This window comes from Gasterosteus aculeatus, chromosome 12, assembly GCF_964276395.1.
Source record: "Gasterosteus aculeatus chromosome 12, fGasAcu3.hap1.1, whole genome shotgun sequence".
NCBI classification, from domain to species: domain Eukaryota; kingdom Metazoa; phylum Chordata; class Actinopteri; order Perciformes; family Gasterosteidae; genus Gasterosteus; species Gasterosteus aculeatus.
In genome coordinates this window covers 21,201,061-21,226,722 of record NC_135700.1, presented here as the reverse complement: position 1 = coordinate 21,226,722, position 25,662 = coordinate 21,201,061, and the positions used below count along the sequence as shown (strand labels likewise).

The window sequence follows — 25,662 nt, the reverse complement described above, 5'->3', positions numbered from 1 at the left end:
AACAAACCCTGAGAAGAATTGGATTATCAACTCCATGTGTAAAAAGAAAATAAAAAGACACATTTCACAAGGTGGAGAGATCTTTTATTTTACATAAAAAAGGGTGCAAACTGGAGTTTCCCTTTCGGTGTGGAGGGAATAAAAAGTGATTTTATAAGCTTCATGTGTGACACATTATATGAATCCAGGAAGAAAAAGAGAAAAGGGCTTTTCAGATTAAAAAAAAAGGACCTTTACCTTTCTGTAAATCAAAAATATGAAAGCATAAAAAGAAATTTGGGTCCTTCATTCTTGAAGCCCTTGACGAACTCATTCAAATACATTGTGACATTCATATTTTTCATATTTCAACACAATAATATATATTTACAGTTAAGATTTCTCTTAATCATAGCTCTGAAAAAAAAGCTGAGGGGAGGATAAACTCTTGGAGCTGTACAATTTGATTTTCCACAGTCTGAGAGGGGAAAAAATATCAAAGAATACATATTTGATATAGAATCCCAACAGAAAGAACAAAGAGTATAATTGTGAACTGTACAATTTACAAATAATCATCACAATATTGCAGTAAATGTCACCCTAAACCTCTCCCCTCAAAGAAAAGCAATACAGTAAATCCAAGACAATTCTACAGTACAGCAACAGGGAAAAAGTGCCAGAGAACCCATAAAGACTTAAGCCATTCATTCACACTTTAACCGTCCCTCGCTTTCGTTTACACAGCTTTGACACACAGAAATGTGACCGACGCACAACGAAAGCCATGAACACAAATCCGACTGAAGCACATCGGTAGAAATGGGAACGGAGATGGAATGTGCGGTGAGAAGACATTTATTTTACATGAGGACCGGAAGCCGAAACGTCTCACCGACCCGACGGTGGACGAGGTGAGGACAGTTCACTGGAGAGAGAGAGAGAGACGGAGACAGAGAGAGACTGAGGCCGCTGGCTGTCGTCTCCAGATAAGCCATGCAGATACAAACCACACAGAGTACTCCTACATCGCTCTGCGTGAGGCCCAGAGAGTAACACGTAAATACATCAGAGTAATACATCGACATCTACCGTTTCAGCCGACCCGCCGTTCAAGGGAGAACAAGATGTTGCAAAGACAACGGGCCGCAAACCAAAAATCGATACATTGCGGTTGGTTTCAACAATAATGGAAAGAAACCAACAGAAGCGACTGGTAAAAACACTTGCTGGTGGGAACTGGGCAACGGGGCGTTTTGCAATTCCCCACCTCCCAAAAGTGACGGACACGTCGAGGACACCCGGCGGAGCGCCGACGGTCAAGAACACGTTCAACTGCATGTTTCCCTGGCACAGGCAGAAAGGCGCGGGGCGAGTAGAAGTCTCCGGAACGGCACCAGGGGGAACGTGGCAGGCTAAATAGTCTGGATACACGGAGACGTCTCAAAGAAAGGAACACCGGTCATTCAAATAGCCCGTTTTCCCGCCATTCCCCTTCAATCCTACGTGTGGAATTACTATGGTAACGACCAAGGAAGGAAAACAACAAAAAACAAAAACAGAAAAGGGTCCGGTAGATATTTCATATTCAAGTACTTTCAATAACACAATAAGTTAGACCCCGGAGTCACTGACAGGGCTGATAATAAACCCAAAGCTATACAGTGTAAATACACGCAGGTTCATTGAGATAACTCGCCTCATCCACAACATGCGTGTTCCTAAAGCACGATGGAGAAGGTCCACACACGGCAACTCTAACACGAGTCCACCCACCCAGGACTGCAGCCAGTTTGTGCGAGAGTGAGTAAGTCTGTGTGTGTGTGTGTGTGTGTGTGCGCGCACAGAAAGGAAAAAGGAATGATTGGACAATGGTGTAATGGCACAAAAAAAGGATAAACGTGGGCGGGGATTAAAGTCATTTAAAGTATATTTATTCCCTGCACCCGATAGGGAAGGCCAAGCAATGAGGCAGCTACAATAAAGTAATGAGCACGATCAAAGTCAGTCTTAAGAAGGCAGAGTGTCGTCGGGGAAAGATGGGTCAACAAATGTAGTGCAGTCATGGTGTCGAGCTTTTTTTTTTGTTGTCGCCCTCTCTTTCCCCGTAAAACCATGGCTATTTGGAATGGGACACACAAGAGAAAAGGAAGTTGCGTTTAAACAAATTCACATTAGCAAGATTAGAACATAAAAAAATAAAACACCTGCGTGCGGTAATTCTCTTTGGAGGATACGCAAGGCGACACATCGAGGATATTGTTCTCAAGGCAGTCCTCCATGACACTGAATGAAAATGGCATGGGCATTCGCTCACGATGGAGGGGGGGGGGTCCTCAGCAGAGTTGTCCAAAGTTCAAACATGGCTTTGCAGGACATTGTTCTTCAGACCGGACTCGCAGGAACACCAGCATAGATCTTTTCTACAAACCCGTCTGGCATTGCTCTCTCTTGGGGGGAGATGGGGGGTCTCGCTGATGCAAGCCGGGGAACAGTCTGCAACTTTGGACATCCTGTATTACAGTTGACCCCCCCCAAATGAAATCGAACAACCATCATGCGGCCAACTGGTTTATCCAAATGGTGATGTGATGCGGTGGTGGAGACTGGTGGTGGACTGATGGAGGACGGGCGGAGACTGGTTGGGGTTAAGGCATTGGACAGCAGCGTGGGGGGGGGGGGGCTGTGATCTCAGTCTCGGAAAGCACAGCGCGTCAGTTCCTCGTCACTCCAAAGCAACGTTCCCCCCCCGGTGTTTACTGGTGAATGGACCGGTGTCCATTAATAACCAAGTTCATCAATGTCCTTTTAATCCACTTGGTTTTGGTATCACACCCCCCACCCTCCCTCCCCCCTCCCCCACTTCTTATACGTCGGTCTGAACTCCAAAAATGACAGATTATATAAATGTTCCAAAGTCATTTACATTTCTGTCCAGACATTCAGTGTATGTTTTAGAATAAGTAAGAAAACTGGTGGCAACCAAGACATATAAATATCATAAATAGCACTGCCCGCCCCCCCCCTCCTCCCCTTCCCCTCCCCCCATGTACAAGTGTCAGGTGGCTTCAGAGCAGTCAGGAGCGGGACCGCCAGAGGGGGGATTTGGGCCGTCGAGGGGAGACCCTCCTCGGGGAGCGCAGTGCAGGAGGCGTCTCTGGTCTTCTGCTCCCTCAGGCCCCAGGGGGCCCAGTGCTTGGGGGTCCCCTCTTTGGGAGGAAGAACAGTGCGGGGGGGGGAAGGTGGGGGGGGGGGGGGGGGGGGGCTCCTCGGGTTTACATTCAGTCCCTCGCCACCGACGACCGAAAGGGCGCCGTGACCAACGAGGGGTGAAGCGGGCGATCGATTTAACAGGATTTAAGAAATCACAACATGATCGGCTCCACCGCTTTCCTGTCTCGCAAAACACCGCAAAGAGAAACTTTTAGAACCGGACAAATAAAAACACTCAACTGCAAAAACAAAAAGATTATCCTCTGCAAAAAATCCAACAAAAAAGGTTCCCCCGTTCGAGCGGCTTGCCTGCGAAACATTTCCACGCGTCTCAGAGGGAGAAAGAAGACAAAAAGAAAAAGGACTCCTAAGAAAAAGACACGAGCGTCTCGCACATTTCAACAAATCATTCGTGGGTTTTTTTTCGTTTTTATACGCGGGTCCCTCCAGAAAACCATCCAATCAAGATCTTTCAGGTTGTCCCCCGAATTCATTCTCAATGTGGCCTTATTGATTTCTGAAACGACAAAAAGCCGGACGCGTCTCGGGCCGGTGGCGGACGATCATTTGTGCCTCGCCGTGTTCTTCTTCCGTTTCCGCCTGAAGAAACAGCAGCACCTGCAGACAGAGACACGCGAATTAAACCGGCATATAGACGAGAGAGAAGCAGAAAGAACAAAAAAATGACGCCTGGACGCTCAGATCGGTGCCGTTAGACAGCTGAATTTGATTTGGATTTTCCTTTTGGTGGTGGGCGGGGGGCGGGGGGGGGGGGGGGGGGGGGGGGGGGGGGGCGTCCTCAGAGAGGACCGCAGCTGGCAACAGGTTTTAATTAGTAACACGTTAGCACGAAAGACAGGACGGGTGACGTGCCGTCCACCGAGTGTCTGCATGCGTATTCACCTCCCAGAGACGCGACAGCGGGAGACGCCGACACAAACCGGCGGCAACGTTTCCCCCGACGCAAACAATAAAAGGAGCAGTGCACACAGAGCACGGGACGGGACGGGGGGGGGCTGGACGGTCAATACAAACACACTAAAAGGGGGAGGAACAAAAGAGAAGAAGCTGTTGATCAGGACATGGGACAGTGACGGGGCCTTAAAGCCAATAACGGGGCACCATGCAGCAGGAGCCTAAGGGGCCGATAACCGGAAGCCAGACGAGCTGCTGACATCAGCGGCTACTTCCGAATGCTACACGACCGTCTGGTTGACTTGCATCGGAGCGCTTTGTTCACCGGAGGAACAGTGTTCTCAGGGCCTCCCGGCACTGTGGCGCCGGTGGGGCGGGAGGGTCTACTTAAAGCGCTAAAAGAACAACTGGACGGGGGCCCCGGCTGGTCCACTCCCTGACCCACGAGGCGGAGGTGGACTAGCAGAGAGGGACTCACCACAGGTTGAGCATTTTCACGCAGCTACAGAAGGAGAGAGAGAGGAAGAGAGGGAGAGGAAAGAGTGTAGAGAGAAAAGAAAGATAGATTAATACAGAAAGACCAAGATGATGGGACTGGACACGTAGCACACAGACATGCACACAGACACACAAACACAACGACACACAGAGAGGGAGCGCTCGAGGAGAGGGCAGAAAGGCTTACGGAACATCTACTCATCGGGTGTTGCTTGGCACGTTTTAGGAGTTCGAGGTAAATGCACGTATGACTTCATACAGCATTTGAATATGCCAAATGTGGTCATTTAGTGTGAAAACGTAAAATCCTGAGTAAACAAATGGATATAAAAGTGCTACTGTTCACAGAATCACTCATTTGTAAACAAACATCGATATGAATTCTGATAATAATAATAATTATTAATATTGTTGTTCCAGAGACAGAAGCTATCTGACGAGTTTCTATGAAAACAAGGCAGCTGTTTGTGTTGTTCTTTATTCAGAACGGGAACCTGATGTTTCCTTAAAAACAAGAAGCATTAATTAAGATGCACCGTGTTCATATATCCAACAGAGGCAGTAAACGTGGCGATCATCATATCAGACATCCGTGTGAACGGGGACAAGGGGAGGAAGTCTCATCTGGGCACAAAGAACAACGAAAACAGACTAAAGTGGATGAACCTCTGGGATTCATGAGGAGAGTTGGCAGAAGGGAACTACTTGATTGTTTTTTTTTTATACAGTGGCGTTGATGGACTCTGATGGGAAAGACAGGAAATAAAAATGTGACCAGATCTCAATACTTGTTTAGCTCTTTTTGTTAAAAACAAATGGGCCTCGCTCACATACGCCCCTAATCCCAGATGCAAAGCCCTCACGGTCCCTTCACTCAAATATCAGAAGACCTTCTCTCTTTGCCCTTCAGCACGGCACCTCTCTGCTGACGACTTCACACCAGTAGCGGTTTAGCTCGTGCAACCAGCTCTTCGGCATGCTCCCGCCTCGTGTTTGACAAAGAAGTGACCAATACAATATCATAATCTTTGTCACCACACGGACAATCTGGTGTGATCCCGTCTGGCTGCTGCCACACCGACTGAATCTGCTCTGCCTGATCGCTGCCGATACGGTTAAAGACGTGACGATAAAGGTCAGTCAACAGTCGGTCCGGCTGCTAATTGAAGTCCTCCCCTCGGCGGCCGCCAGCGCTGGAAGGTGGACCGCAGGTACGAGACTGTGAATTAACTCCGACTGAGAACTTACTCTACGTGTGCCTTCTTAAAAGAAAGACGCATATTGGCGGCATTCAAGATCAAACACCCACACAGTGAAGTAGAAGGTGAGAGGGGTAAGATGGCAGCTTGGGGAGGAGGGAGGGGGGGGGGGCTGTCACAATCCAACAGCATAGCAAAACGTGGAGAGAGGGAGGGAGAGGGGGAGAGGAAGCGGCAGACGGACATGGAGGAGAGGTGCGGCCGGGTGCATGACACATACTTGGCCTCGTCGACCACTTCCACCTCGGCCTGGGCGGCGATGGGAGCGTTGGAGTGAACAGCCAGCGGATCGTCTGCATTCAGCTCCCCATTGGTCGAGCTGACCACCTGTGGCAGACGAAGAGGGGGGGGGGGAGGGGGGGGGCAGTTAAGACGTGGGCCAGAATGAACTTGAACAAACCGCTTGTCGTTTACCACCATTGCCTCCTCTGATGTACTCGGATTAAAAAGGACTCATTCCAGATGGGGGTCACATGGTCAGTGTGAACCTCCAGTAAAATAACACTTATTGTCTTCAGACCTTTGCAGCGTTGGGTTGACGTTGCCTCACAATATATATATATATAATATATATATATATATATATATGAAAAGAACATTTGAACATTTTGAGAGAGTAGGACAGCGTCTGTGTAGCCTCAACATCGAGCTGACAGTTGAACGTGTTTTCTAATCCAGCGGTGTAACAACAAGGCTAGCTAGCATTAGCTCTGCTACCCATGTTGCCTCCGTAGCCATTATCCGGCACGGTGGAGCAGATTCTCTACCCGTTCTTTGTGCACCGGGCGTCCAACCGGAGAAACCGCGGCTTCTGCCAAAAGAAAAAAAAAAAAAACAGGAGACGAGCTCCACACATAAAGTGAGCAGAGAGCAGTTTTCACCTGGTGGAAATGCCGCATGCTTGGCTGCAAGTTGGCAGCCCCCACATGGTTTCAGCATGAACGGTTGATACGTTTAGGAGAATAGGTCGAACAAAGCCTACACCGTACATACCTATGCAAACCGAGCCTGTAAGAAGACCGGGACGATCTCAGTAATACAAGAAGACCAATCATACCAGGACGTTCCTTAAAGCATAATGACCCTTTACGACTAAAGAGCATGCACTTAGCCGGCCGAGCCACGCAACTCTGCCATGCGAGAGGCGTCCTGGTCTTTGCGCATGTAGAATTGTACTACCAGAGATGGTCACAACCAGGGCGGCCTTGAAAAGCCAAATACTATTTTCACCATCTGGGGCGGGCGGCACCAGATGACATGCATATGGTGGTGCAGAAAATAACATTTCCCAGCCAGGGGTAAAAGGGCAGGGGGTCGGGGAGAGGGGGGGGGGGGTATATGGTTGTAGATCTGTCTCACATACAAGGCAAAAAATATAACAAACAATATGTTAAACGTTGATTCATTCAAGAAATACCATTCCGTCTGATTATTTGTGAGCATAAATCTGATTTGGTTTTCAGGAGATTCAATTAAAAACATTTGTGAGGGTCTACAGTGCAGTTGTATATATTCTGTATCACCTGGAAAGTAGGGTTAAGTTAAAAAAAAAATCAATAAAAAGGAAAGAAACTCACAATTTGTAAATTTAAATCTGGTCCAAAATATTTAATTGATTGATATCTAATAGTGAAATATTCATTGTTCTGGGTTGCACCCTATGAGACAGATCCGACTCCATAGCGGGGGGGGGGGTTGTGTTTGATCAGGTGAGGAGTGTATACCTGCACTGAGCCCCCGTGCCTGTCCGCTGCCAGGTGGGAGGTCAGATAGGAGGAGTTTGCTTGGCGTGTGGGCTGCACCTCCCATGCTCCTCGTCGATCTGAGACCGCTGTCTGCTCAGGAGTCGGGGCGGGGGGGCACCGGGGGTGGGAGTAGGACAGGTGGGGGGGTGGGAGAGGGTGGCGGGTGGTGATGGGATAATCGCGTTAGGAGAGTTGGATATTTTGGTGTGCGCGGCCAGGCGTCATGCAAAGCGGCATGAGAAATGGAGAAAGAAAAAAAATAAAATAAAGAAATGCGACAAAATAAAAAGGGAATAAAAATCAAAGCTTCAGCCAAAGAACTGAAATCCAATGGAATCTAATGAGCCTGAAGGCGAATGGAGGTAAGCTCTAACGTCTCAAACTTTTCCCTCAATCTGGACACATTTACGTTATAAACAAACAAACGTTTGCCTTCGTTAACAATAGAAGCCAACGCAGTTGACACAAAAAAAAGAGACCGTTCATCTGTGATCTCACTGCAAAGTAGTTAATGAAATTCATAGACCATAAACTGAGCGATGGACTAAAACCTGTGCAAGGGGCAACTACAGAAAAGACATTGACTCCAGAACCTGCACCTTTCATAAAGGTCTCACCTGTTCAACCTCTAATCCTTCACTTCACTTAAGTCTTCTACCCAGTAAGGTCACATCAAATCTTAAAATTGGCCAAGATGCATCATGTTTTCTGGTAGATCAATGATTTAATACTGTATTTGAAACAACCACATGGTAGATACTATGTATACTCCTGTGTGGATTGAATACATGGCAAATACATTTAGATGATGCAATTCTACATTATGATATCTTCCAATATGAATTAATCACAATAATATTTGAGTGTAAAACTAATATATATATATATATCGTTTTACACATAATATACTTATGTTGTGCATGTAAAATGATTCCAAAGGGTTTTCCGTTTATTTTTTGGCTGCTGTCAATCAGATCAATTGTCTTTAGTCCACCAAAACACGAATGCAGAGACGTTTTGACAAAATGTGACAAAGGTTGTAACGCACGTCCTCTGTTGATCGCACGGGAACAAAAGCCTGACACGCACGAAGCACAACACCTGGCGTACCTGATTCCTGATTGGCGGGTGCTGTGAGGGCCGGTCCCTGTGAGGATGGCTCTCTCTCGTCACAGCAGATGCTGCAGAGTCTATATGGACGGACCCCACTGGTGTGGGCTGAGGGGGGCGACAACAACAACAACAAAAACAACCAGCGGTTGAACCTCCTGACGGCAAAGCAGTGGCGGAGCTCCTGGAAACGCGTGTGCGAGGAGTTGACGTGCGTTACTTACAATCTGCCGGCCAACCCAGTCGTAGGTGTAGTCGAAGGTGTATCCTTTACGCTCAAACAGCTCAGTGAACAGAGTCCGCAGGTACTCATAGTCCGGCTTTTCAAAGAAGTCCAACCGCCTCACGTATCGCAGGTAGGTGGCCATCTCCTCTGAATTAAAAACATTTTTTAAAAAGTGGTTTAACCTTTAATATTTAAATTATACAGGGATTTCAAGCTTTACAGGCGTCGTCGGCGTACCGGGGAAGTTCTCACAAAGGACCTCGACGGGAGTGTTTCGTTTTGTGTCTCCTATCTTCTGGTATCGTTCTTTCAACGTGTCGGCCTGCAGGAGAGTTAAAACGGAAAGACATATGACCCGATTCTGACGCGTTATCAGAGACATATCAAAACTCCTTCTCAGCATGCTGCGGTTTCTACACGCAGACTGATGAACTGGAACGTCTATACGGGTTATCTACCATCACTTCTCATTTCCCGTTGTTTTTATATCCTCTCAAATATATCATACTGAATTTAGACTTTAAAAACAGAAAACAGACTTTCAATACATTCATAAACTAAAACAATAATGCTGATCTGATTATCAGATTCAAATCATGCCATATCTCTTTATTGATGCATGTTTTTCTAAGGACAATACTTCCATGTGCTTCGCATACCTTTAGACCTTGCCATGGTAGACTCCCACGAAGGAAATACATGAACATGTGGCCTAAGGCCTCCAGGTCATCTCGCCGGCTTTGCTCTACATTAATAGATTTGATAACATTTCACTGAAAAACTCCAAGAATAAAAGCAGCAATCCACATTACACAATATGCTGGTCAGGACGACGCCACAAACACACAAAGTAATCTTACCTTTTCCTAAATGTGTATTAATGGACATATATCGGGCAGTGCCGGTCAAGCTCTTATGCTCCCTGTATGGAATGTGTTTTTTGGTCTCGGGGTCGATGTACTCTTTGGCCAGACCAAAGTCAATGATGTGGATGATGTGCTCCTTTTTATTCCCTTGCCGTCCGATGAGAAAGTTTTCAGGTTTCACGTCCCTATAGATGAGGTTTTTAGAGTGCACAAACTCCATTCGTGAAATCTGATGAGAAAGAATACTGCGTAGTCAGCAAAGCAGTCAAAACTTACCCAAAAGGTGACGTAATCAATGAACGTTGTCTGCTACAATACGTCCGCCTTTTCGAGAGCTTTGGGACTTTTTACATTTTTACCCGCTCCCAACAATCCGACAAAATAATTCACTAAAGTAAGCGTGGACCGAGGACCCTCGGTTTGAAAGACGTAGGCACATACTTAAGATGCAATTGAGCTGCATTTCAGTAAAATGTGGGATCCAGTGCCTCACTCATACAACATACACAAGTTTGTCTCTCTCTGCAACACGTCGGTTTCTTGCAAGTCCCCAGATGTTATAGAAGCCTTTAAAGACGTCATGATGATACAACCAAATGCACATAAATTAATTATCAAGTGAACCCTTTAGTCAATAATATGTCCCAAAAGTAAGACCGGACAGCTCGATCACAAAGGGGAAATAAGCAATGGTCAAGAGGAGCTGGTGTAGAAGGACGAGCTCACAGCACTTATGCAGACCTACGTCGTAAATAGATCGGCAGAGGTGCAGGCAACTCCCCGTTCTGCACCATCGTGCTTATGTTGTGCCCTTCTGTAGCTTTCCTCACGAATATGCAGGGGCTATCCGCATTACAAGAGCACTGCAGGTTTTGTGCTGACAAAATGAAATGCTAGAGATTTTGAGATGTCTGAGGCGACTAAAAGCTACAAGCCCATCGTGTGAGCTGCTCACACCGAATGAGAGTCAGTGGTGGCTTTGCTCTTTTTGACGGCCTACCCGACTCTGACCAACAGTGCGTGTACACCGACAGACGGGTGATCTGCAGACGCTGCACTGGTAGCACACCTGCTCAATGCACCTTTGTGGGCAGGACGTTGTGCGGACGAAATTATGTATAATTTAGTTGGGCTGAATGAACCTGAAAACTGGAGAACTGCAGGAGGTTTCTAAATATAGAAAATTGTCATCTGTACTGGGACATTTGTTAATCTACTGTGCAGTATCACTCGTTCGGTACCTTGATTCACTTCACGGAAAAACAGATCAGGATATTTAGTAGCGCTTGTTTGACATTTTCCCTCTGCCGCTCAAAGGGAACACCGCGTGCTTCGCGGACTCATTCATGTGTCATCGTGTAGTGGTTTGAACTCACCAGCTGTATAGCAATCATTAAGACCGTCTTCAGAGAAAAGGTCCTGTCGCAAAGGTCAAAGAGGTCCTCTAGACTCGGGCCCAGCAGCTCCAGAACCATGGCATTGTATTTCCCACAGGGCCCAAAGTAAAACACCTGCGGCACGCCTTCAGCTGAAAAACAAGCGGGAAGAAGTTAAACCCACATCCCAGAGGACACAGCTGTACGCGTCCTCACGTTTGTTTTGGGTCATTTCTGCGTCTTTAGTGTTTAACTATGCATTTACAAGGACATCTAAGACACTCAGGACGGTTGAGACAAATAAAATACTAGTTGGAGAATATGTCCTTCAGGTTTGTTTTGTTACTAGTGGGAGGTACGAGAGTTAGGGTGGTAATATGGTTTATTATTCTTGCCTCCCTTGACTGATTACATGTGCAAGTTGGTTCCAAGGTGAAAGAGGCTTCAAACTAGTGTGAGGGGGGGGGGCACCAGAGGCCACCGAGCTGCAAGATAAACATTAACCCTTTAGAGTGAAACCCAACAGAGAGCCTGCAGATAAAACTGTCACTGCTCTACAGAGGGCGGAAAACTAATCTTTCCACTGGCTCATATCACATCCTCCCAACTGCAAAAACTGCATCATACTCGCTCTGCTCGACTCACTCCAACTGCTCCAAAATCCCCTCCATCTGTCCCCTCCGTGCATAAACTGCAATTTTGCAAAACCGCTGTATTGAAACGGCCACACGGAGGGCCGGCAACCGCCACTACTGCCATGTTCACGCTTTCTCTGTTTTTAGGGAGTTTTTGAGGCCTTTGGTGCGAAGCCGCACTCCTCATGGTCAGCAGTCCAATCACAGTACATCCCACAAGTGCTGAATATCGAAAGGAGGAGGAATTAATACCATCTATACTTCAGCAGATAATCCACATTATTGCAATCGAAGCTCCTCAACTGAAACCCCCCCCACTTCTAATCGCCAAACTGTGCACTTGATTTTAAGTTAATTTGTTTTAAAATGGTGTCTATTGAATTTAACCTGCAAGAACGTACATAATAAAAGCATATCTATGAAGCTGTAATATTAAGATAGAAAAAAAAAAGGATTTGCAAAAACAAAACATCTGGTATATCGTTCCTTTTCACCGTGACATCCTTCGTCCCTCGACATGTTTAAAGTGTGTTGTAATGAATTGGGACGACATGGTGTGAACTGTGCAGGTAACCGTAATAAGCACACAAAGAGGATTTTCTAAAGGCCTCACCCATCCTGCTCACATACCATCAAATGATTATTTATCTAAATGTTTTGCAGGACGTCTTACGAACTATCAGTTGTAATTGGACATGTCAGAGTTCTTCGTCGTCTACTTGATTCCAAACCTAAAACTTCCTAAGAACAGGAAATGAGGTCAAACTGTTAATTGCCTTTGGGGGTATGACTGATTCAAAGTTTGCCCCTGCTTACTGCCAGCCTGTCCTATTAAAAAAAAAGATCCTCTCCAGATACTTCAGAGAAATGCTGGCGCGTCAGTGGTACGGACCTTGCTTTGTCAGACTGCTTAAGCTGTGCTGCGTCCTTGGAAAGATTATAATTGCATGATCGTTAAAAGTAGTAGGGACATCTGCGTTCCTTTCGGTTCCTCCGATCCTAAAGAGAGTAATTTATCGGCCATTTCCGAAAGGACTAAAACGTAGAGCAATATAATATTGTTGATACCCAGCCTTTGTCTTTTTATACAATCCCCACAATCAGAAGCTTATCAGTGGTCTGCTCAATTCATTCATGTTTATTAAGACAAAAAAGGAGCAAGAGCAAAGAAACAAGTTCAACAAAAGGGACCAAACATCCACCTAAGTAGTTTAAGCAGCGACCGACAATCAGAAAGCCAAATATTGATCGTGAAATATTCACTTCCACAGAATACTGCTTCAGAGGACGTTTCGCTCGGCGGCTCCGTGGTAAGAGAACAGGCCGCAGAGCGAATGCAGTCGGCCAGCATACGGGCCTGTAGGAGTCCTGCTGGGCCCCATCTTGTGTCTCTGGACACCATTATGCACTTCAGCGGGCTGCAAATTGTGCCACAGGAGCGAGGGTGCCTGTGGGAGGCCTAAGAATGTGTCAGATTGGAGATGTGCTGTAAATAAGCGGATAAACGGTTGTTCCGCGGGAGGTTAGCGAAGCCTTCCACGGGCAGAGGGGGGAAACCGCGCGTCCTGTAACCTGTGCTCTAATTGTACGGGGAGACGCAGACGTTGATGCAAGCTACCACTTGTAAGTCCTCTCATTCAATGTGCGTCAACATAATGAGAGCTTTCCTCGGGTGGAGTTCTAAGTCTTTAAGACGTTTATGCTTTGCTTCAGGAGAATAAACGCCATGTGGCCCGGACGAACAGAGCCAGCGGCCGCATCGATAGATCTACTCTTACTACGGCGTGTCGTTGTTTTAATCCAATTCAGCTCCTGCCGGGACGACGGGAACAATATTTATAGAGCGTTAGCTTCACTAATGTAATGACCTCGATATCCTTCACCAGTACATGCAGTTGCATTAAGGGTATTTAAAACCCAACTCATCTCATTACTTAGAGGAGCGGGTCCATGATCGGAAAAGAAGAAACCGGCATACAAATCACAGCTACCGAGCGTTTACGCAGACTTAAGACGCATAAAACAGAGAAGAAAAAAAAAAAAAAAAACGGATGGATTTGCGATGAACAAATAAAACTGGTGTTAAACCCGACTAAAAAAAGGCACTCGCGCAAATGTCCTCGAACACGACGTTCTGTGGTTGTGCAATTTCTCGAGCAGCTGTCAAAGACCTTGTTCTTTCTCTGCACTCCGATGACGCCGGTCCTGAGCTTGGATGCTTTATTGTGACCATCTGGTAGTAGTTGTTCTGTTATTAGTAGGTAACGCGTCACTGTGGAAAAGAGGGTTGCAGAAACCTTTTATATGTCGATTATTTTAATCTTGTAAATTTGTTTTACGCTTAATGCGTAACACAAAGCTACCTCACAACCTATTTTAAGGATTAAAAAAAAAAGGGTGATTCTTTTTCTCTTTTGAATAATGTAAGAAAACATCACAGAGATGATGTTGGGATTACTGAGTGGAGTGTGCATGTTCTCCTCGTGCCTGTGTGGGTTTCCTCCCACAGTCCAGAGACAAGCAGGTTAGGTGAATTCGTGACTCTGTATTATACTGGAGGTGTGAGTATTGTATGTATTTATATACACATTGCATATACAGTACATATTTATGTGTCATGCCTGTCCATAGTGAACCGTCCACCACTGCGCGTGGACATGATAAGCACGTTAGAGGAGGGACGGATGGACGTTGGCGCTGTGAGCTTTAGGACAGCTGTGTGGAGACGTGGCTCAAGGAGACACCATGTTGGGTTCAGCATTGGCTCTTTGGAAGATTGTTGAACACAGACGGCTTTGGTTGCGCTCAGTGTTTTGTGCTGATCCCTCTTCTGACCGCAGCAGAGTTTCTGGCAGACATATTTGTTGGCTTGCTTCAGTTCAATAAACTCATTTCTATAACTGCACTGAAAAAATGCACCCGCAAATGTCTGTCAGGGCTGCGGCGCTTAAATGATAAACAAATGAGAATGGAGTGGAAATCTTCTGTGGTGCACACACACACGCACACACACACATTCCGATGTTGACTGTTGCTAAATGTAGATGTAAAGAGTATTTGTGTGCAAGCTTCCTCGTGCTGTGTTTATGTATCAGGGGCTGCTGCACGTCGTTCACAGAGTCCATAATGTCAATGACAAGTTACATTTGCGTTTCTCCACAACGATCCCAACACATCGGCGGGCAGAGAGGAATGTGCTTCGTGATTGTTATCCAGCGAACGATCCTCCAGACGCAGAATGGGCTCCGTGTGTGCAGAACAAATATGAGCCTGTGTACATTACGTTAGGATCCATAGTGGCAGGGAGTGCTGTGGGAGCGTAAAAGGAATACTCGTTTGAGTAAAATAATAACAGAACACATTTACAGCAAAAACAAGGACGCGTCCTTGAACAAACGTAACGTCTCCTCATCTTGTAAAAAACAAATCGGCCTCGCTGATGAATATTCTCATAAAAACGTTCACTTCCTAAGCAAACCACCCTCATTAATATCCAGTGACAGTTGGTTATGCACCAGATCCAACACCTAAATGAGCATCGCAGCCAAAGCGCATTAATTCACAAAAGATGCGGCACGCGGCCGAGAATAAAAGAGGTGGCGTTATCCCATCTGGAGGAGAGGACGGAGGCAGGTTACCACCGGGAGAGGCAGACCCGCTCTCTAAATGTTTAATGAGCTTCCGCACAGTTGGCCTTTTCCAGCCCTTCGCCTTTGCAAAACAATAGCCATTATATCCCCAGCCCGGCAGTCATATATGCATGCGAAGCCCCCAATAAGCGCATTAAGAAGTGCGACCACGCGTCACATCTTCCATGCCGAACTGCGAATGCGACCGGCGCTTTAAAACAAAGCATTGATTAGCAAAATGACTGACGGGATCAAACTTCTCTCCCGTCAAACACTAATTCTAGTTTAGGCGTATTTATGTGACGATCGGTACAGATTATTATTTGAACCATTGCACCGGAAGAGCAACGAACACCTATTTAAAAAAGACTGCTATTGTTCCATTGTTTCTAGCGTTCCCACCCATTTCCTCTCGTACCAAGACTAAAAAAAAAGTTTGCCCTTACTATATTTCTCCGTTATAGTGATGATTAAATCCTCGCAAGATTCCTGTCAGTGGTTGTTATGACAGCGATGTGTCAGCAGACTCCGACTATCTCCTATGAAGAGCAGATACCTTCTCAGGGGAGCAGAGTTACAGGAAAAGTGATTCTTCCTGAACACGTAGTAATGAAATGTAAAAGGTAATTGAGTTGACGTCATTATTGATCACCAACAACCGGAGAGATTAGAGGAAAACGGTTACTACTGGCTATAATGTGAGACAAAGTCCAGCATTAAATCTCATCACTTCATCCTATTATTATTACTACATTATCAAATGATCATATTAACACCAGAGTTACGATCAAAGAAAACACTGTTTAGAAGGTCGCACTGACTGCTTGTCTTTGGGGAAAGTCCAAATTTGCCCAAATGCCCAAATGGGGCGGAAGTGACATCACAGATATCCTGACCGGCGAAATGGCTGAAATGATCAAAGTTATCGGTTATCTACAAACTTCTGCATAGCCTTCCAATTCAAAATAAAAAAGGGGGGCGGCTGTATTTTTTGTCACGTGGTTTTAGAGAGTAACTTATGGAGCGAGAAAAGGCCCGTCTGCCTCCTGCGATGCATCAAACTGCACATGGTTGAAACGGAGATATGGACGGTTCCCGGTTTACTTCCTGAGGTTAGTTACGGCTTTTCCCCCCCAGTCCCCCGATACATGACTCAAGAGCAAAGAAACACAACTTAAATGTATTGTATAGAAAAACAAATCCAAATGAATGATGTTGTTGTTTTGCCGGATGTGTAAATAAACAAATGTTAGATATGTCAGTGTTTTGTTCACAGCTTCTTCCCACTGACAGCAAGGGTGCAAAAATAAGGTTCCAGGTTCAAAATGAAACATCCAGGCCTGAGTTTGAAAAGCGTTCAGTGTACATAAGAGAATGTTTCAACACATCAAGACTGGATCCATGCAGACGAGTCACTGTGACACATTGAATCGTTGTCAGCTCAAGCACACCTGGACATTGGACACACACGCATCAAGTCCATTGCAGACACGTTGTCTTGCTGTAGTATTTTCAGTAGATCAGAGAAATAGAAAAACTATAAAAATCTGCCTCTGTACTGCGGTGGTTTAAGAGTTCATTATATCAACACCTTTCATGTTGAAATGTTACAAGCAAGGTCACCGCGCCCTCTACGCACGTAACCATAATAGCACTCACCTACACACAGTCCTGCATATTTAAAAAAAACAGTAGCTGGCCCAGCTTAAGATCAATACGTAACTCATGTGGAGTAATCACTTGTTGTGGAAATGATTCAATCTGCCACACTTATCTCCCAAAACAGTCAAATCCTTGTCCTGCAGTCACAGACCCCCCAGAAGAAATGAACGAGGAGCAGCCAACGAATGTGTGACCTCACCTGTGGTTCCCAGTGTTTTGTAGAACCGGTACTCTAAATGCAGCTGTGGTGCCCTCGACTTCACTGGCTCCTGCAGAGTGGAAACATCAGAACCAGCACTCAAGTTAATGACAAGTGATCAAACTTTTTTTTTTTAAACTACAAAAATATTTTAAATCAGTAAGAAGGGAGAATTTTTTGGAATTATTTTGCGTTTGAGACATAAAATATGATAACAGAATTGCAAATTGAACCAGGAAAACCCTATCGCCTACCAAACTATCACTATGTTCAGAGAGGTGCAGATGTGGGCGTCACCAGCAGCTCTGTCCTGTGACCCGAGATTAAAAGACACGTCCGTCCTCCCCCTCTGTTACAGGAGACCGCGTCATCACCTAAAAGCCTAAAATCAGGCACCATTTTGAAGAGTTTCTCCAAGCTAAAAAGTCACGATCCGCCTGAACCTCAAACGTTAAGAGTGTAGAAAACAAACAAAACAGGTTCAACCCACATGGAAAATCATTTCTTGAGATTTCTACCCACTTCATTTTAAGTTTTGTTTTTTTACACTCAAAACACATTTATTGAGCCAATCCTCAAAAAGGTGTAAAATCCCCACATCAGTGTCCGGACACCTTGCAGTACTATGAGCAGCTGAGAACTGCTGGATTGAGCAAACATAACACTCGAGTATTGTAATGGTCCGTTTAGTGCTCTCAGCGGGAAACGATAATAAAAGCGCGAGTCAGGATTTCCAGTCCAGACGCCACTGGAGAGACACACCTCGCCGACCGGCTCTCTGTGACACCCGAGCACATCCGGAGAGTCGGCTTTCTGAGAATCAACTGCAAGCGGCAGTACGCTGTATCGGCGTGAGGTAATTCCTAGTAATATTTAGATGCGTAGCCATAAAGCACACCGAACGCCTCTTCGTGCACCTGCATGGCTGTACATAATCCATCATTATTAGATTCTTATATCAGCAGAGGGAGAGAACAGGCTCACTTACCAGTTTAATAGCTACATACTCGTTGGTGTAGAGATTTTTACCTGGAATGAGGAAGAAAAGACGGCTTTTAAAAGTTAAGTACACCACTTAAAGCTTTACACAAGGGGTCACCAGGGAGCCCGCAAGTCTGATTCAGTCAAGTTTTCATTTGTAAATCATTACATTTTTGGAAGATCAACTTAAAAAAAGGTCTATGACAGAAAATGATCAAATTGGGTTCTTTTTTTTCCAGCTCCCCTTAAACTTATACCTGTTTGCCATGTACACACATCTAAAGACGATGCATTCTCATACAAATAATCTGTTCAGGTTTCTTTTTGCTGATCCATAAAAGGTCAGATCGGTTTGGGTGTTCCCGAAGGCGCGCGAGTAACAGCGGTTAAAACTCAACTCACCGAGCTTCAATTCACCAAAGTTTCCACAGCCGATCTTCTTGCCCACGCGGAAGTTGGGCCCCACCATGAGAACCCCGGACGAGCCGGAGGAACCCGAGGGCCGAGACGAGTGTCCGCTGCGGTTGCCCTGGGACACCTTGGTGCTCCTGGCGGGCCGCTCGCTGTATTTGTCCCTGGGTTGATCCATGGCGCCAGCAGCTCAGGTCACCGGGAGCCCGGAGTGATGCACAAGAAGGCCTCCTGGGCCGGCCCCACCGCAGCCACAGCCCCGCTCACTGCCGGTGCCTGGATGGCACGGTCACGCTCATGAAACCAACACCTGTTGGAGCTGACCGGCACTCCGCCTCCGTCCGCCTGCCCGCACCGCTCACAGCTGTCGCACAGGCTGCTCTCTCACCTCAACATTTGTACCAGGGAGGAGAAGGTGGAAGACCTGTAACCGACACAAAGAGAGAAAGGTCATTAACCCTCCAGAGATGCAGCCCGGTGGTCTCCAGTCAGCTTCTTCTTTGACTAAACGGTGGAACTGGGTCGTCGTGGCGCTGGGGTAGAGCGGGTGCGCTGGGAACCTCTAGGTTGGTGGTTCGAGCGCCGGCTGCCGCATGTCTCAAGTCGAAGTGTCCCTGAGCAAGACACCTATCCCCTAATTGCTCCCTGGGCAAAATGTAATGTAAGTCACTTTGGATAAAAGCGTCAGCTAAATGACCTGTAATGTAATAACTGCATGAATGTCATTAAAAACACTTTAATCATAACTCCAAACCCATTTAAAAAAAAAAATAGTTCTACTTAAAATAAATAAAAACCCTCTTCAAGAAGTGAAGAAACAAAACACAATAAAGCAAATTGGAGTAATAAAATATTCATTTATGATCCAGTGGCCTTGATTGAGGCAGATATTTTGTCATTTCATTCCAACTACTGTTTATTATGTGACAAAAGAGTTCACTAGGGGGGGGAGGATAATTTACAGTGAGACATTGAGGGGATGGAGGGATATTGGGGGGGGAGGGGTGGTGGGGTAACTTCACTATGAGGTTGCCGGTTCAAGCCCTATCTGAGGGTTCGCGAGTCGCATGAACACTCGCCAGAGAGACGCTGGTAATCAGGGACCGGCTTACTGCAACGGCGCCGCTGAGCTTCAGAGATAAGTCATCAGGTCCGCGTGGTCCCAGCAAACAGCAGTAAACAGTTTGAGTATCAACACAACCCTTAAGTCGGAGCTGGTGATCATGAAGGCATGTAAGGCTCTCCACCACCCACAGCTAAAGCCCGCCAGACAATGTCAGCGGGGGATATTATGTAAACAATTGCATAAAGCCACGTCTGCTCACAGAGGCACCGAAGCCTGACTTTATGGACACAGGTCGGCCCTTTTCCCCTTTCAACTCCAGGCCTGTTTGGGGACTTCCTGCTCCGTAAGCCAGCTTCAAATAATTAGCGTACTGAAGCAAGCAGACCGAATGTCAAGTAGAGTCCCATTAAACACCCCGCCCCCCCAAAAAAATCTGCTTTCAATTAAAAAAAAAAAAAACAGAGCCACTGATGTTTTCATGACAACGCTGTGATTCCTGAGCACGGAAAGCCGGCTGCTGAAGCGCATGTGTGTGTGTGTGTGGGCTTCCCGATGACTCATGCTCGGTATTGCCTGCCCAGATCGCAGCATCAAAGACGGCCCGTTGGCTCTGAAGGGCGACCGTCGCTGTTACATAAAAGCATGCGCAAAACGACGAAAAACGGTTTGTGATTGAACGCCATCAGCGCACACGTCACAGTAAACTACAGAATTACACCTGGCCTGCAGTGCTGCTAAACACAGCGCGTTTACGCCAATGTATTAACATTCCATAAGACTAATGTTTCACTTTGAGAGTGGGAATTTGTTTTAACGGAGCGGTGCGTGATTGGATCCATTGCTTTGGATAAAAGCGTCAGCTAAATGATATGTAATGTAATTTAAAGCTTTTGGTTTTGAGACACTAGATGTATTGCTTAAGGCCACATTTACACATAGCCGGGGTATTTACAGACACGAATATTTCTGCCCCTCCGTTTTCAAAAAAGTTTCTGTTTATATGAACCCGCATAAATACGGCCCTGGGCGCCATCATAACTATGCCAAACCTGTAGTCGGCAGTGTAACGAGAAGGATAAAGACATGCAAACCAATCAGAATTCGACGCTCACATGACGTGAAGCGTTTCTAGTCGCACACTGTGACGTTTGACAACCTAAAACTCCGTTTGACCGAGTTCACACGCAAACACAAAAACGGTTTTCAGAAATGATTGTTTTCCGTGATAAAACCTCCGTTTTTGTGTAAATGAAAGGCCAAAACGCATGAAAATATATGCGTTTTCCCATCGTGTAAACGGGGTCTAAGATAATACAACACGCAAAACTGACAAAATAAGTTCATTTTGAGCAAATTGTATCCAAACAAGTTTATTTTAAGGTAAAATCCTGAATATCAGAATATCCCATTATAACAATATCCCGAAACTGAGTGTACTGTTCCTTTGGCTGTTCTAAGAATGCTTAAATGGTATTACTGGCAGGATCACCACAGCCACCTCGCTAGTCAAACATGTCTAGACATGCTCGCTGGAGGAGCACGACGGGAGAATAACCATTAAAAAGGGACGAGAGAGTAACTCATGCTGACCTATTTACAGGAGGAAAACTGCACTTCAAGACGGGCAGGAAAAGAATCTGCAACCTTTAATTACAAAAGGCGTATCGCACAATATGCTGTAATGAGCCACTTGGTTTGGTTTTTCTCCTCATGCATCATTTCCTCTGGACATTCATTGACACACGTCATGTGCGATGTGCTTATTATTAACAACATGTAAGGCAATCCACTGGAACGGCTCCAAAAAGACAAGTGCAAATTTGATAGGACATTAAGTGGCGGTGTCGTCGTGGTGTATTGCACTATTTGAGAGGATGACAAAGTAGATTTGTTCACTCTGTGTGTGTGTGTGTGTGTAGACTTACAGATTAAATGTTACGGAGGAGGTCTGTTCATTCAAATTCACATCAGTGGACTGCCTAATTAATAAGGAATGAATAAACCATCCACTGTTGGACTGTTGAACGTTCTGTGGTCTACGAATGGCTTCGTGGGTTTGGATGTAATGTGGGAATCCCCGGCCTTAATCCCTGTGGAGGCAGCGCGTCTCCTGATTAAGGACCATGTGTTTGAGGAAACACACCTTTTGGCATCCGGTTAACAGGATTTTCCTCACAAGGAGAACACATGTATAGGATTTATCTATCCAGAAGCATGAGAGATTTAAACCCTGAACCCTTTTCGTTTCAATCTCCTCCACAAAAACTTCCTGACAGCGTTCAATGGCGACAATATACTTCAATATTTATACTGGTTTTACTCAGCTTAGAAATTGTCGCAATTGTTGAGAGTAGAATTGACTGTCGGTTCACATCCCTCCTCCTCCAGGTGAGAGGATTAGCAAAGCCCCCGGCTATCGGGGCAAAGTTCGGTTGCTGCACCGTGTTTTAAACTTCACAGTCGAGTTTCAAGGAGGAAGCTTCAGTCGGGTCAGTCCCGTGAAAACGTGGCTGCGGGTTTAATGATAAATCTTTATGAGGGCACCGCCTGATGTGTGATATAGTGCTCATTTGCATGAGGACATTTCATTAACACGGCTCGGCCTTAACTCAAGTAATAGTAACATCATTAAATGCAATGATTAATTAACCCAGTTAACATTAAATGCAAGACATTCTTAAACTTCACTTCTCATTTGGCTTTCTGAATATTGATTTGATGCTCTAACCTCACCGCGTACAAGTGGCCAAACAGACAAAGGAATCCACGCAATAATACCACTGCATATATTTAACAGGAACTCTTTAAACAGAACACATCACACACACAAGAAGAAATGTGTTGTGTCACGGTCGAGGCGCAGTGGTTGTGACTACAATCAATAAGTTCTGCTGATCTCACATCTGTGCCACATACAATATTGTTTCAGCTGGAAGAAAATCGGTTTATTTAACATTCTAGACCCGCTGGAAACGATGAAGAAGGTATCAGGACGGTACTTTTAGCACAATCCCAGAACTTAAGATGGATCTGTGCAACAAGGAGAACGCATGCAAACGCACACATCGACGGTTTACTCTGCAGTCGGGGACAAACAAAAAGCCCACCGGGTAAAAAGAGGCAAAAGGGGGTGTCAAGCTGTTCCATCCAAAAGCTAAACATTTCAAGTTGATGTTACCAGTTAATAGCTGCTTTTAAAATCCATATTTCCTTCAGTATCTCACAAACGTGGCATTGAAAACATGTACCTTTAACCATTATTAGTCCACAACACTGCAGTCAAAATATTAGGAGAAAACTGGGCCGCGTCTGGCTGATTAGCATCTATTATATAGGGACTTCTCTGTTGACATCTTTTCATTTTGAATGAGACAAAGCCGGAGTGGAGTGATTAACCTTCAGTGGAAAGATCAGCCCGAGAGGGGGGTGCAGACTCTTGCTGTGGCAGTGCCAGCAAACAGCTGCCTCTCTCGCTCTTTCCTTTAAGCCAGCTCTTATGATCATAACTGGGGGGGGATTTTTGGTTATCCACAGTCTTCCTCCTTCATTGATTTATAGAGGACAATAAAATTGTAGGTTTGCACACACATCCAAAGCATTGGTCTAATTCCTCCACCCGAGAGTCGGATCTAAAAACGTACACGCATTGCATGTTCAGCAGATGTATTTTCCCTTGTGAAGACGATTGGAAAGCTTACTTGAGAAGTTCTACATTGCGTAGCAGTGAACTGCACTTATGGTACAAGATCATGCATCCACATGGCTCTAATTTGGGTAAATGCCCAGCTAGTAAACATTTCAATAAATAAAAAGACGACTTCAGAAGTGGTTTGCGCTGGTCTCTTTAAAAGGACCGCCGCGTTATTTAGTGGAAAATGACCCCGGGCAGATGAAGAGTAACCCAATGCGCATATTGATTCAACAACTAGCAGTTCAGCGAGCAAAAGGTGCATTCACACGTCCCGCGTCCACGCGCACTTCTACGGGTACACGAGCAAAGAAAACGTGCACGTTTACCGTCACATTTAATGACTCCTGACCAAACAACCCCCCCCCCCCCCCCGGTAAGTGGAACCGGGTTAGCTTCCACCGTGCGCGGGCTGAGGAAGGGCCTCGCTTAACGGTGCGTTGTTGCACATTGGAGCGGGGACACTTTGTTTGTAGGGGGACGTGTTTCAGAGGAGGCGATGGATGGATAATGTAATAAATGTCTGTGGGTCCCATCAAAAGCGCCTCCACCCCCGCCCCCACCAACCCCCAACCCCCTCTCGGTAGAATCAAAACAAGGAAGCGGGCTGGCCATCGTACGCCGACGCTCCGTGGACAAAAGACGGACGTTGGCGGTGGTCAGATCGATCCACCAACCGTTAGCCAAGTTAGCTTTCCCAGCCTGCCACCGAGCTAGCGTTAGCCACGCAGCGCTTAGCCGCAGCGGCTGTTTCGGGGGAGGAGGGGGGGTTGAAATCATGTTCGCTACACGTTTATCTTTACACCAAACTATGATGTCCGTTTGGTGAATAGCGAATAAAGCAGACGGACTCCATTAACGCCGCGGCGGACGCTTCCTGGTGGCCGGGTGACAGCTGGAAGCGGCGCAGCGGGGGAATTTAGCCCCGTTAGCAAACGGAAACACGAGCTAACGGGCAGAGAGCGTAACGCTAACAGCCCCCGTCAGGCGGCGTTCGCCGCGGACAAACACAACGGGCTCACCTTCGCCGCCGCCGGAATCCACACAGCAAACCGGGACGCGGCTCCCGTTCTGTCACGCCCCGGGAAACGTGCACGTACCGTCCGGGGCTTCGCCTGGAGGTTGTTTGTTTTGTTTTGTGTGGTTTTTGTGTTGGTTCTTTCTCGGCGGTACTTGTTGTGTCTCACGCTAGCAGCGGAGCGTCGTTGGCGGCTCGCTCCATTCTTCGCTGCTGGGGAAAGGTTCGAACACACCGGATGCACACAAAAAAAACACACACACACACACACACACACACACACACACACGGCACCGCCCGCTTCACGACGCACACGTCCGGGTCAGCGATGAGACGAGATCATTCTGATTGTGCCGTCCCACCTTTGTTATATAATAAGAGGTTTAAGTTCCTCTGACAGTTCTCCTTCATTTCTTTCCCCTGTGATAAAGAATAAAAAGTGGACCTTTTTCTTTTTGTTTTTTTCTGCCTGTATGGTCTTGTATGGTGTAATTGGCTAAAACTATATACAAATACTATGAATAAAAACTACTTTTTAATCATAGTATATTTTTATATAGTATTCATAGTTGTACATTTGCTTCTATGTATACTTACATAGTAATTGATTTATCTATGTGTCTATGTATATATTAGTGTATGGATACGTATACATGGATTTAAACATAGATATGTTTATATCTATAGAGGTATGTGTATATGGGTCGTACATAAGCGTCTAAAAAACATAGTATTGACTTTAAGGATCGTATTTTTTTCCAAAGTGCAGCAAACAGACTAGCTTCAAACAGACTGCCAATACCGTGCATGTCAAAAATAAGAAGACTGAGATTCTCCAAAGGAAATCAAGTCCAAACCAGGACTTCAGACTAAAAGGCTCCTGCACAGTAAATCCCTTGCTACTGAATATAGATTATCGATAGATTCTTGCTCAATAGACACATCCCCTGATAGAAGAAACCGGTTTATGCCGCTACATTTTCAGAAAAATAAGAATGTTATGATCGCGGAAGGTAACTTGTTTTTCTATAACAACCTAGATGAAACATTAATTCCCTGGCAGTGTCAAATAGCTTTGGTTTCATATTCAATATCATTACATTAACATTTAAGTTGAGCTTTACAAGAAATATCTTAACTTCTGTGTGAAAGGAACTGATGTTAAAAAGCAGCTTGTTTGTTCAAA

At 45.8% G+C, this 25,662-nt stretch overlaps 1 protein-coding gene across 6 annotated transcripts; it reads right to left on the bottom strand.

The window, feature by feature from the left end:
* Nucleotides 1–62: 62 nt before the first annotated feature.
* On the bottom strand, nt 63–24,822 carry csnk1g1 (casein kinase 1, gamma 1). Of its 6 annotated transcripts, none has more exons than XM_078085737.1 (14): nt 24,481–24,820; nt 18,696–19,128; nt 18,301–18,341; nt 17,313–17,382; nt 11,188–11,339; nt 9,806–10,040; nt 9,605–9,690; nt 9,183–9,267; nt 8,944–9,092; nt 8,720–8,827; nt 7,589–7,699; nt 6,085–6,191; nt 4,586–4,609; nt 63–3,810 (listed from the first exon to the last, which is right to left on the bottom strand). In XM_078085737.1, exons 2-14 carry the CDS (start codon nt 18,880–18,882, stop codon nt 3,756–3,758), a joined length of 1,410 nt encoding a protein of 469 aa, XP_077941863.1. In that variant the 5' UTR covers nt 18,883–19,128; nt 24,481–24,820; the 3' UTR covers nt 63–3,755. The 6 variants fall into 6 exon arrangements, with proteins under 6 accessions (XP_077941863.1, XP_077941864.1, XP_040021983.2 ...); XM_078085738.1 differs by having other exon boundaries at nt 24,559–24,693; XM_040166049.2 differs by lacking the exon at nt 4,586–4,609 and having other exon boundaries at nt 24,481–24,822.
* Nucleotides 24,823–25,662: the final 840 nt, after the last annotated feature.